This window comes from Abrus precatorius, unplaced genomic scaffold (assembly GCF_003935025.1).
Source record: "Abrus precatorius isolate BTA unplaced genomic scaffold, Abrus_2018 Scaffold3, whole genome shotgun sequence".
NCBI classification, from domain to species: Eukaryota; Viridiplantae; Streptophyta; class Magnoliopsida; order Fabales; family Fabaceae; genus Abrus; species Abrus precatorius.
This window is the reverse complement of record NW_020874373.1, coordinates 34,620,391-34,633,119: the sequence shown is the minus strand read 5'-3', so window position 1 is coordinate 34,633,119 and position 12,729 is coordinate 34,620,391. Positions and strand designations below refer to the sequence as shown.

Sequence of the window (12,729 nt, the reverse complement as noted above, 5' to 3'; positions counted from 1 at the left end):
TGAAGTAATAATGATTCTTAGCCCCCACTTACCCTTTAAAAAAAAATTAAATCATTTGGAAGTAAAGGGGTGTACTTGGTAGAAATGTTGAACCAAAGCCACCATCAAGGGCCACACAAAAGCAAGGTTTCTAGAGGAAATGAGTGCTCTCTCTGAGTGCCAAGAAGGACACTATGGGATCATCAGGTTAATGAAATTATGAAAATGACACCCTTGTTTTGTTTTTCTTTCTTACCTGTGCTCCAATTTTCTTAGTTAAAAAACAAATCTGAAAAGTGGATATATATGTAGGTAAAGTAAATCCACCATAAGATCTCAGAGAACTTTGTTGCATTGCATATCTATAACGGTATAAACTGCTATCATGGTTCTAGGATTCACTGCTGTAAAAGATGACACCCATTTCATTTCAATCTTAACCTCTCAGGTTCTTTTAAGGTTATGCAACAAATCATGACCTTTAAATTGAGTACCACCAATCCAAGAAATCATAATAAAAATAAAATAATAATTTTGTAATTAAAAATAACAAAATAGAAATAGAATTTTAAAAAAAATAAACAGACCCTTGATTTTTCAAGGAAAAGTACAGAAATATCCTTAGAAATCCTTGTAATAGAAAAGATAATAGACTATTGCATCACACCACTTGTTGAGTGACACATCACTTATACAATGAATAATGTTGTATCTTCTAATAATATCTTTATGTCAATCTTTCTAGCATTTGATTAAGAATATTAAAAAAAATAAATGCATTTAATATTTTAAAATGCAATAAAATATCCAATGCTTTTTAATGTTGTGAACTGAATTTAAAAACATTATTTATTAAGAAAAATCTTAATGTTAATGTTAGTAACACTCTGTTTTCAATATATTAATTATTTATTATTAACTTTTTTAGTAAACTTGGACCAATTATAAAGAGTACGTTTAGCATTTCAATGTTTATCAAAATTTGGTCTTAACATTGTAATTTGAATTTTTGAGCAGTAGTATTTATTATCAGAAACTAATAGAGTTGGGTCTGGTTTAATGCATGTTAACTTGGTAACACATTAGCTGTAAATTCAAAGGCTAGTTCATGTAGGGTTTCTTTGGGTGACCATTTATATATTTGAATTTGAATAAATTTAATTTTGTAAAATTAATCTTATTTAAAAGTGAATTTAAAGTGATGTAATTTATGTTTAATTTTTTTAAAACATAAATTTATAGTAAAATTTATCATAAAAATTTTATTCAGTACAGAAATTATAATTGACCATGCTTATTTAAACATGAATTTAAGGATAAAATTAATTTTAATCATAAGCAATTAAATATTACAAAATTATATTATAACAAATTAAATATATTTTTTAGCATTTTAACATACAACCGCACATGCAATTAGAAGTTTAATATTAATAGAATTGTTACAAATATGAATGTAATTTTTTTTAATATAGTATTAAACCATTGAGTATGTCCATTGAGTATGTAATCAACTAATTTGAAAAATAGCTATACGTGTTCGTTATCTTACTTTAAAGAGAAGATAACATATTTCAAGAATATTGAAAAGATTTCTAACTGTCATTATATAATAATGATAGTAAAATACTAGCTATTTTTTACAAGAATAAAATAATTTTATTTATATAGTTTTTAGATTTGACCTATTCTTTTTTTAGAGAAAACTGATTTTAAAACAAATAGATTTAACTGCACTTTATTTTTTTATTTTCTGGCCTAATTAGTTTTATTTTTAATTTTAAATATTTTTTAATTATTTGAATTAAATTGCTCATCTTAAAATATTATCTAATAATTTATTAAAATATAATAAAAATATTATATTAATAATTTACATGATTTTTTTTAAAAATGTTTAAAATAAAAAACTTTTATCATATTTTATACATATCAGTTACTATTTTTATTTAAATATCTTATATATTTTTTTTATTAATTTATATAAATCAATAATATATTACTTATTATATTTTTAATTAATTATTAAAATTTTAATATAAAAGACTTAATTAGAATAATTAAAAATTAGCATTTAATAAAAATTAACGTGAGTAATTAAAATTACATAAGATAAAAAATATATAGGCAAATACACAATTAAACAAAAAAAAATGAACAAGTGATGCTATTTTTTCGAACAAACAAAAATGTTAATTATTTACCTTTTCTCTTAAGCCTGATTTATCTTTATTTAAAGAAAACTTTACTAGATTTATTCAAATTATTTGGAATTTTCTTCTCCAAGACCACTTGGAAAGGGAAACAAAACTACTAGAAGAACAATTGTTAATTTTGTTTTGAAGTGTGAAAATCCCGCCAATGCATGCATGGTACTACAATAGTCTTTAGATGTTACAGCATACTGTGTCTTGTGGCCTTTGTCTTGCAAGGCTCAATTCTTCTCCATTAAACTCACTCATCAAAACCTTGCCACCTTATGCATTTTGCACTCTTTCCTTAACCCAAATGAACCCCACACAGAAATTAACATTTTCCCATATTTTCCAAAAATGTTCCAGCCTTAAAACCCTGAATCCTGGCAAACAAGCCCATGCCCAGATGATTGTAACTAGTTTTGTGCCCACCATCTATGTTGCCAATTGTTTACTTCAATTCTATAGCAAAACTTCCAATATGGACTACGCATTCAGGGTGTTTGACAGAATGCCCCAAAGGGACATAATCTCTTGGAACACTATGATATTTGGGTATGCAGGAATTAGAAACATGGGGTTTGCACAGTCTTTATTTGACTCAATGCCTGAGAGAGATGTGGTTTCCTGGAATTCTTTGCTCTCTTGTTATTTACAGAATGGTGTTAATCGAAAGTCAATTGAAATTTTTGTCAAGATGAGATCACTGAAAATTCCCCATGACTATGCTACTTTTGCTGTTGTTTTAAAAGCTTGTTCTGGTATTGAAGACTATGGCTTGGGGCTTCAGGTGCACTGCCTTGCAATTCAGATGGGTTTTCAGAATGATGTGGTGACGGGTAGTGCTCTGGTAGATATGTACTCAAAATGTAAGAAACTAGATGATGCTTTTCAGGTTTTTCGTGAAATGCCTGAAAGAAATTTGATATGTTGGAGTGCTGTAATTGCAGGCTATGTTCAGAATGATTGGTTTGTTGAGGGATTAAAACTGTTTAAAGATATGCTGAAAGTAGGTATGGGGGTGAGTCAATCAACCTATGCCAGCGTATTTAGGTCTTGTGCTGGGTTGTCTGCATTTAAATTAGGCACACAGTTGCATGGTCACGCACTAAAGGCTGATTTTGGATATGATAGTATAGTTGGAACTGCCACATTGGACATGTATGCAAAATGTGACAGAATATCTGATGCCCGAAAGCTATTTAACACATTGCCTAATCCTACTCGGCAATCTTATAATGCCATTATTGTTGGATATGCTAGGCAAGATCAAGGTCTAAAAGCTTTAGAGATTTTTCAGTCTTTGCAGAAGTCTTATCTCGGCTTTGACGAAATTAGTCTGTCTGGTGCTTTAACCGCTTGTTCAGTGATCAAAGGCTATTTGGAGGGGATTCAATTACATGGATTAGCAGTCAAATGTGGTTTAGGGTTTAATATCTGTGTTGCAAACACTATTTTAGACATGTATGGCAAATGTGGAGCACTGATGGATGCTTGTTTAATATTTGATGAGATGGAAACAAGGGATGCTGTGTCTTGGAATGCAATCATTGCTGCTCATGAGCAAAATGAAGAAGTAGAGAAAACACTTTCTCTTTTTGTATCAATGCTGCAATCAACAATGGAACCTGATGATTTTACTTATGGTAGTGTTGTAAAGACATGTGCTGGTCAGCAAGCATTAAACTGTGGCATGGAGATCCATGGAAGAATTATTAAGTCTGGGATGGGGTTAGACTGGTTTGTTGGCAGTGCCCTTGTTGATATGTATTGCAAGTGTGGAATGCTAATGGAGGCAGAAAAGATCCATGACAGACTGGAACAGAAAACAACTGTTTCCTGGAATTCGATCATTTCAGGATTCTCATCCCAAAAGCAAAGTGAAAATGCTCAGAGGTATTTTTCCCAGATGCTTGAAATGGGTGTAATACCTGACAACTTCACATATGCTACAGTTCTTGATATCTGTGCTAATATGGCAACTATCGAACTTGGAAAGCAGATTCATGCTCAAACCTTAAAGCTACAGTTGCATTCAGATGTGTATATTGCCAGCACCCTTGTAGATATGTATTCAAAGTGTGGAAATATGCAGGATTCCAGGCTAATGTTTGAGAAGGCACCAAAGCGAGATTACGTGACTTGGAGTGCCATGATATGTGCATATGCATACCATGGTCTAGGAGAAGATGCCATTAAATTATTTGAGAAGATGCAGCTTTTGAATGTGAAACCAAATCACACAATTTTTATTTCAGTGCTCAGAGCCTGTGCACATATGGGTTATGTAGACAGAGGGCTGCATTACTTCCAGAAAATGCAAAGTCACTATGGTTTAGATCCCCAGATGGAACATTATTCATGTATGGTAGATCTACTAGGGAGGTCGGGTCAAGTAAATGAAGCTTTGAAGCTTATTGAAAGCATGCCTTTTGAAGCTGATGATGTCATTTGGAGAACTTTGCTCAGTAATTGCAAGATACAAGGGAATGTAGAAGTTGCAGAAAAAGCAGCCAATTCTTTATTGCAGTTGGACCCTCAAGACTCTTCTGCTTATGTTCTTTTATCAAATGTATATGCTAACATAGGGATGTGGGGTGAGGTCGCAAGAATAAGAAGTATAATGAAGCACTGTAAGTTAAAGAAGGAGCCAGGTTGTAGCTGGATTGAGGTAAGAGACGAGGTACATGCATTTCTTGTTGGAGACAAGGCACATCCAAGATCTGAAGAGATATATCAGCAAACTCATTTACTTGTGGATGAGATGAAGTGGGCTGGGTATGTTCCAGATATTGATTTCATGCTTGATGAGGAGGTGGAAGAACAAGATTCTTATGAGGGGCTCAAAACCACAGTCTGTAGTGTGAGGTAATACCTTAATAATGTAGGAAAGGTTCCAATCACTGCCTACTATGGCTTAATGGATATTCCCCTACACTGATTGATGCTTGGGTTGTGCAGTCTCACATTCCGAGATTGATGTCCAGGTTCCCTGCATTGAAATGTAGCTTGGGTTAATTATACCCTCAAGATGGATGGGACTGCTTGTGTCAATCTGGGTCTGGCTTGCTATAGTGGCCTCTTGGGGGACAACCAATGGTTTTGGTTGGCTTATCCAGCATTTTTATCACCTTGGATATATTATTCATCATCCATGTAGATTCATTGTGAGCTAAATACATGGATGGTTGAAGAAGTAGAGGAGAGGATCCAAGCATATGATAATTTATATCTAAAACGAAAAAAGCATGTGATATTAAGTTGAAATAGATTCTCCAGAGGCTCTTCACGTGATTCATAGCCAGATACACATTTTCATACAGTGGGATTTTATGAACAGATTCATGCAGCCAGCAAATGAGACTGGTATAGATCCAAGTCATACTAATTTTAAGTGGAAGGAACTGTTAGCACTGATACTATACTGCGCGTTCTCTAGCACACAAATTTAACAAGTTGCAAATGGAATAAAATCACAATTTGTTGTGGATGATTTTTTTCTTTCTATATATATATTGAAAATATTATCAAGATTGAACTTGTGGCATACACATAAATCTCCATCCTTCCTTCAACCGGGACGTTATTGGTATTTATATTAGATATTGGCGTCAGTGCTTTTATTCAATATTGGCAAACAAATGAGGAAAGCACATGCATTCTGATTTTGTTTTTATTATCATTCATATTACCATTAACAAAGATTATAGGCCAATAGTTTGTCAATAGATATAAGTTACAGTAAAACATAACATATTTTGATCCATGTAACTGATTCACCTTATTTGAAAAAGGCTCAATCAATATTTTATTAACGTTTTATTATCATTCTAAGTTGATTAACCATACTTTTATGTATCAACCATATATTTAATATTATTGAAATCTATTTATTTTAAATAGATTAAATGTTTGCATCACTATTCCTAATATTTGTATAATAACAATGTTTATCTTACATAAATGATAGATCATATCTTAACAAAATATGTGTTTTACTTTAATGACACACTAATGCTATAAATTTTGTACTAACTAGTAAAAAATAAAAAATTATGTAAATAATAATAATTAAATATTATTTCATTAAGTAAAGTTGACTAAATAAATTACTAGATACTATTAAACTTAGTTAAAAATTTAATTTTCAAAAATATTATTAATCAAAAGATCCATTTTAATAAAATTAATATATATATATATAAAAGAAAAGATCTTCCTACATTAGTATAAATCTAAAAACTCTTATACTAGTGTAAAAAGATCTTATCTTTATATAAATATATATTGTTATAAAGGAAAAGTATGGTCTCAAAAACTTGTTAAAAGAGATAAAAAGGAACGAATATTATTATTTCCTACAATCATAGTCTCAGTTACAACAAAATTTGATTACTACACAATGACATGCATTACAACCTACAATGTCAATGACAGTTGTAACCTAGTGGCACCTTCCCTACTCACCCATCATTGTGGTGTTAAAGGTTGGGGGTTCAATCCCTCCACACCTCATTTCCCCAATTCCCCCTCCTATCCTAGATCCCAAAAAAACAAGGGTAAAAGAAAGCATAAATTTCTACAATACATTCATGGACTGACATCAACATCCACATCCACATCCTTGAAATACAGATAAACCATAGCTGAAACTAGTAAGACAAGCACTGATAATATTATGTGCCTAACATTAAGAACACCTGCATCTATTCTCCTCATAGTTCCAGCATCTGGCATAGAATCTGCAATATTTACTTCATTATCATTTGCAGATAAATTTTTCTTGTCCACCTGGGGAAGGAATATAGAAGCAATATTAGAACTTTGCTCTGTACACATTTTTCTTTATATGTGCTTATTTTAAATGTTTAAATCCTCTTTTATCTGAATGCTCATATCAGTGAACCGTTATTAAGTTCAGAAAGTAAGTTGACAGCAATGATAAAGTGTTACATTTGCTCTTTTAGTGTGTATAATATAATATAATAATACTTCTCTCAAAATAAACTAAATAACAATATAGAGGAAAGAATGGAAACATTAGAAGAGAACAAGCAAGCAGATTTATATGTCAATGTCAAGACTAACGCTTTGGATCAGAATTTTAATAAGAAGCAGGTGTTAACACAAGATAAAATCATAACAGTAATTATGTTTATTTTCTACCTGCCTTCAATGGTTAGGAAGAGAAAGTAACAACTTAAATCAAAGCAGTAATTTAAACAGAAGAGATAGCATACACCACACTTTGTTAACCACAAAACCAGGCATTTTATGCCAACCAAGTAGTGTTTCACATTTTCTAAAAGTACATGTAACCAATAAAAAGAGGTAGCATTTTTCATCTTCGTAAAATGTTGGTTACACGTATAAGGCACTTGTATTGTAATGATAAATCGACAATTTGACATATCCTACCGGCACATCTCTAAGCCAAAGACAACTTTAGACTACCATATAAAGAATGTTTTACATAAGCAAGGAGCCTAATAAACGGCATAGCTAGTGCCTGTGCACACATTTAAATTTTTTTCCCAATGTATTATATTCACTTTGTTTGTTTGTTTGTGAGTAGATTATTGCATATAAATCACATGTACAAATAAAAAACAAGCTAATAAAGTCTGAATGAAGTACCAACCTCATGGTCAGTGGCCAAAGACACACTGACTGCTGGAGAAGGATCCTTATATGTCTGTTTTAGCTTCACTACCAAGATTTTGTTCTCACTTGCTAAGAAAGACAACTGCAGACAAAGTACAAAAATTTCAACTAACCATGGACTGGTATAATCAAGCCAACAACAAATTCAGCTTACCTTCAAGCTAAAATTGTGATTTTAAGACCAAAAGATTATCCATTTTGATTATCTCACATTTTCAGCACATGATTCAAAATTTTCAATCAGATTTGTTTTAAAGTCAATATGTTTATTCTTCCTTTTACCCTACTTCAATGAAGATAGCTTAAATTTTTTAAAAAGGAAACGGAAAACCCTATGCACCCCATTAGCCAAGTAAACTACAGAAAAATATTCATCTTCTGATCTTTCAATTAACTTGATCTACATCTAAATTAAAATAAATTGGAACAACTCCATACATGAAACAGATGTGAAACTAGTCAAAATGTAAAGGCAGAAAGCTGAAAGATTAAGGACGATAAAAAAAAAACAATGTGATTGTTCAATTGTTATTCATAAATGGTCCCGCCAAACAAAGCATTGCATAGTTTCATATATAGCTATATTCATACAACATTCCACTATTATACTAGGCAGATCAATTGATACCATTTGAAATCCTAGCTGTTCCTGTTGATTTATGAGCAAGAAATGCTCAAATTAAACATCATGCAAACCAGACTTAGCAGCCTATAAACAAGTCCTGATATCATAGGTCGAAACAGATTTATAACTTTTTGGCCTGAAATAATATTCAGAAGCTGGGTCTTTACCTGCTTATTAAGGCGCTCTCTCTCAACAGCCAGCTGCATTAGCAAATTTTTGAAAACTTTGGCCTGCTTCCCCATATCCTTTGCAGTTGCCACTTTTGCTTCCTCCACTTGGTGCAATGATCCCTCCAAGCATTCCAATCTACTCCTCAAAAAGCTTAGCTCCTCATTTAAATCAGCATTAGATTCAGATAATATGATACACTTCTCCTCTGCACTGTCAGCCCGACTCTCAGCTTTAGAAACCTTTGACTTAAGATCTTTTATCACATGCTCCATGTCTTTAATTGCAGAATACAACATACTTTGCTTCTCTTGACTAGCTTCGGCAGAAGCTACTGCATGCTGCAGCTGTAAGTCAGATTCCCTTAGCTGCCTCTCAAGTGACTCTACCCTCTCAGATTTGCCACCACCATCTTTCAAAAGAACCAGCTGCTTGTTGAGTTCATCATTAGTCTCTCTCAATAATTGACACTGAGCCTCTGCAGTATTAGCCCGATTTTCTGCATTAGATGCATTTTCTTTCAATTCAACAATAAGGTTTTCCATGTCTCTCATTTCAGAACACAAAATATTATACTGTCTCTGATATTCATCTGCGGAAGCCTTCACATTCAGTAGCTGGCATTCACGCTGACTTAAACCATTCAAATTGAACTGGGAAATCTGGAGTTTACCCAACAGGTCTTTTGAAATTCCTGTCAGTATCTCACGTGCATTATCTGCCTCAAACCATTTTTCCCAAACATCAATTGCTTCTTCCTCCACGAGAATTAGCTCTTGTTCTAAAGAAGCCATCCTTTGTTTTAGCTTTTCTTCAATTTGCCTTGAGTCATTGAAATTCTTCTCAAGATCCATTTCATTTGCCAAAGATTTCTCTAGCATCCTAAGAATATTTCTTTGTTGCTCAATTGTTTGCATGTTTATTACTGTGTTTTCATTTAAAGATTGATCATCCTCTCTCATGATCTCACCCTCTTCAACATTACCTGATGTCATTTAAAAAATAATAAAATAATATTTATCAGAAATAGATAATTATTCAAATAAAGATATTTTATTGGTCACACATTAATCAAAAAGCAGCAATTTTAAGCCAGTCAATTCAATTTTTTTCAAAGTTCTTTCTATCTTTCTCTTCCCTTATAAAAGAAGAAATTCATTAACGCAAGAGAGGAGTTCCCACTGCATCACACAAACAAACTCACGTGGAAAATGAGGTGGACCCCAGATAATGGGACAAGCATAAAAAGATTTATAAATACCCTTTTCTAACTACTTAATGAAAAACGACAAAAACACAAAATAAATAAAACCAAATAATCATCAGTGTAACAAAAAAGGAAAGGAAAAAACTTCATAAATATATGAATCAATCAGATCTTCTACATACCATTTTCTTCCCTCTTATAAGAAGACAAAGTGCTCTGAAAACTAGCAGATTGTTTCTTAATCTCCAAAAACTGCTCCTCAGATTGCTTCAAACATTGTTCAGAACCACACAACTTGTCTTCCCATAGATTGCAAGAGGACACCCTCTCTCCACCATCAGCAATATCAGCATGAAGGGTTTCCAAGAACCCATCCAATTCTCTGACCACAGAACCCAACACCCCACATAACAGATCAAACTCCAGACACTTTCCAACACAATCCATGTCCACGTTGTTGCTGTCTTCCTCATCCAAAACCAATGCCTCCAATTCAACCTCAAGAGTCTCCAAATGCATAACAAAAATGCTCAAGTTTGCAACTTTCTCAGAAAAACATGCCAGATTCAATTCAAGCCTGTTCATCATTGCGGTGGTTTCATTACCCAGATCCTCAATTGCTTCTCCACTGAATAAAACGCCTCCAACATCAACATCGCCACTATCCTCATCACTCTGAGTGTCCATTGTTCCAATCTAACACTTCAACACTTGTTGTTCTAGAACCTGGGAGAGAACCCAAGTATCAAAATTTAGAAAGTTTAAGTCACAAAGTGCATATAACACATTGGGGAAAATTTTGACAAATTAAAAAGGAAAAAGGAAAATTAATGGAGAATGCAAGGTTTGAAGGAACCGTTAGAATTCCAAATAATTGAAAGGAATGGAATCATACCAATTGCAAAATGGGAAATTCGAAGAAGAATCATGCAAAGTTTGGATCCTTGGATTGCATAATTCCGATGATAGAGACGGTCGCGCCCTAATCACAACACCATGCACTCGCATTGCACAGTTGCACCACAGTATGAAACGCAGCGTTTCATCTTTGTGGTTTTTTTATCCACTTAAGCCTAATGGGCTGAAATATGTGAATCACTTTTTTCTGACCAAACAAACCCCGATGTTTTGTTTTTGGGGTGTGATTTGGGTTAGAATTATTTTTATTTTGGTACATGTGTTAAAATATTTCAAGTTTGCAGAGAGGAATATTGGTAACATATTTGTTTTAATATTTTTTAATTTTCAGTTACAAAATTTAAAATTATGAGTAAGAGAAATATTAATTAAAATTTAAAAATAAGATATATATAATTTTTTTAATATATTTTAATTAATAATAAAAATATATTAAAAACAGTGTGTTAAAAAATATATTAGTAATATTTATCTTGTCGTAAATATATGTATGTTTCTTTGTCACCAAAGATGATGAATGAAGTTATTACATGAACTAAATTTAAGGTGAAGTGTAAAATATTTATTAATTATTAATAAGTTTGGTAAAATATCATATATTTGAGATAAAATAAAATAAAATTCAACAACTTTTTGATAAGTTGTTCAATAAGTTATTTTCATAAATACGGCAAAAAAATTAATAAAATCCAATTTTTATCTTGTAGAGTGTTATAAAATACGCCAATGAAGTGTTCTATAATCTCATTTATTAGATGAACATGCATGTGAAAGAAAAAGAAAAAAAAGCTTATTCTAAATTAATTAAATTGAATCACCTTCTGAATTCTGACATCATTTCATAATTCATATAGTTACGTGTTCTATCAAAATACTTGCGATTTACTAAAATTTTTATTATATATTTTTGGACACATTAAAAATTTCATACTAATATTTGTTAAAAACCGTTGGTGTGTGTCAACTAAGAGCTTTCATGTCAACAAAAGAGAATAATTTATGAAATTAAAATTATTAGCATCGACCAATTCCATTAAGACATTTGTTAATGTTAAAATTAGGTAAATTAAAACTTTTAAAATATAATAAGTGTCATCAATCTTTGTTATATTGGGCGTAACGTGACCCAATGAAATATTAATACTAATAAATAAAAAAAGTTGAAAAATATTAATCACTTACCTGAGTCATCGTGATTCACCATCAAACAAAGCTGTTTCAGATTCAGTAAAATAATCGATTAATGAAATGATTATGAAACATAAGACGTTCTTCGCCGCTAATTTTTCTGTTTTTATTTTTTAATTAAATTAATCTAGACCACACACATTTATACACGGTTGTGTTTTTCCAATATTTATATTTAAATTATTTTAATTACTTATTATTTTTGAAAAAAAATAATAAGGAATGAATGTTAAATGATCTGCAGAAAGATAAAACTTAGACTTAGGCCTTAGCAGATTTTTTTTTCCTTTATTTATATACTTATTCATTTCTAGTCCTTTAATTTTTAATAAAAAGTATAAATTTAATTTTTAAAGCTATGTTAACATATTTTGTGGTATTATTAGAGAATAATTCTTCGAACAATTGCAAAAGGTCAAATCTAAAGAGTGACCTAATTAAAGTATCTTATAATATGTTTATGTTCTATTCGTGTTGTAATGACTGCATTTGTGACCAACACCACAAATCACATTGATTGATGTTTCCATAATTAAATAAAAATTAAAATGGCATATATTAATTATATAAAAATACATTATTATTTAGTCATGAACTATTATGGAATTGGAATTTATTAAATTTTATAATAATAAACACATCAAAAAATTTGTTGTTGTTTTATTTTCTTCTTCAAATTAAATTCTCAAAATAATTCAATTTTTTATATTTTAATTCTTTTAAAGATATTAACTAAACAAATAAATAATATGTAAAGTACATTTCAACTTAGTCATAACTCCTCT

General features: G+C 31.3%; 2 protein-coding genes across 2 annotated transcripts; one reads left to right on the top strand and one right to left on the bottom strand.

Annotated features, from left to right (window-relative positions):
* The first annotated feature begins 2,370 nt into the window (after positions 1–2,370).
* On the top strand, positions 2,371–5,046 carry LOC113862559 (pentatricopeptide repeat-containing protein At3g02330, mitochondrial). Its single transcript, XM_027495638.1, has one exon. It carries the CDS (start codon positions 2,371–2,373, stop codon positions 5,044–5,046), a length of 2,676 nt encoding a protein of 891 aa, XP_027351439.1.
* A 1,463-nt stretch (positions 5,047–6,509) lies between these two features.
* LOC113863082 (WPP domain-interacting tail-anchored protein 1-like) lies at positions 6,510–10,877 on the bottom strand. The gene is made up of 5 exons (XM_027496497.1): positions 10,734–10,877; positions 10,021–10,564; positions 8,631–9,616; positions 7,816–7,920; positions 6,510–6,965 (listed from the first exon to the last, which is right to left on the bottom strand). Exons 2-5 carry the CDS (start codon positions 10,523–10,525, stop codon positions 6,765–6,767), a joined length of 1,797 nt encoding a protein of 598 aa, XP_027352298.1. The 5' UTR covers positions 10,526–10,564; positions 10,734–10,877; the 3' UTR covers positions 6,510–6,764.
* Between the last annotated feature and the right edge of the window lie 1,852 nt (positions 10,878–12,729).

What these genes read in the sequence shown, in the direction of transcription:
- LOC113862559 (XM_027495638.1), top strand. Translation starts at nt 2,371, where the DNA reads ATGTTACAGCATACTGTGTCTTGTGGCCTTTGTCTTGCAAGGCTCAAT.
- LOC113863082 (XM_027496497.1), bottom strand. Translation starts at nt 10,525, where the DNA reads ATGGACACTCAGAGTGATGAGGATAGTGGCGATGTTGATGTTGGAGGC. An exon ending in GAGAGCGCCTTAATAAGCAG is followed by an intron (nt 7,921 to 8,630) that starts GTAAAGACCCAG and finishes CTTTGTCTGCAG; the next exon opens with TTGTCTTTCTTAGCAAGTGA. An exon ending in CTTTGGCCACTGACCATGAG is followed by an intron (nt 6,966 to 7,815) that starts GTTGGTACTTCA and finishes TTCCTTCCCCAG; the next exon opens with GTGGACAAGAAAAATTTATC.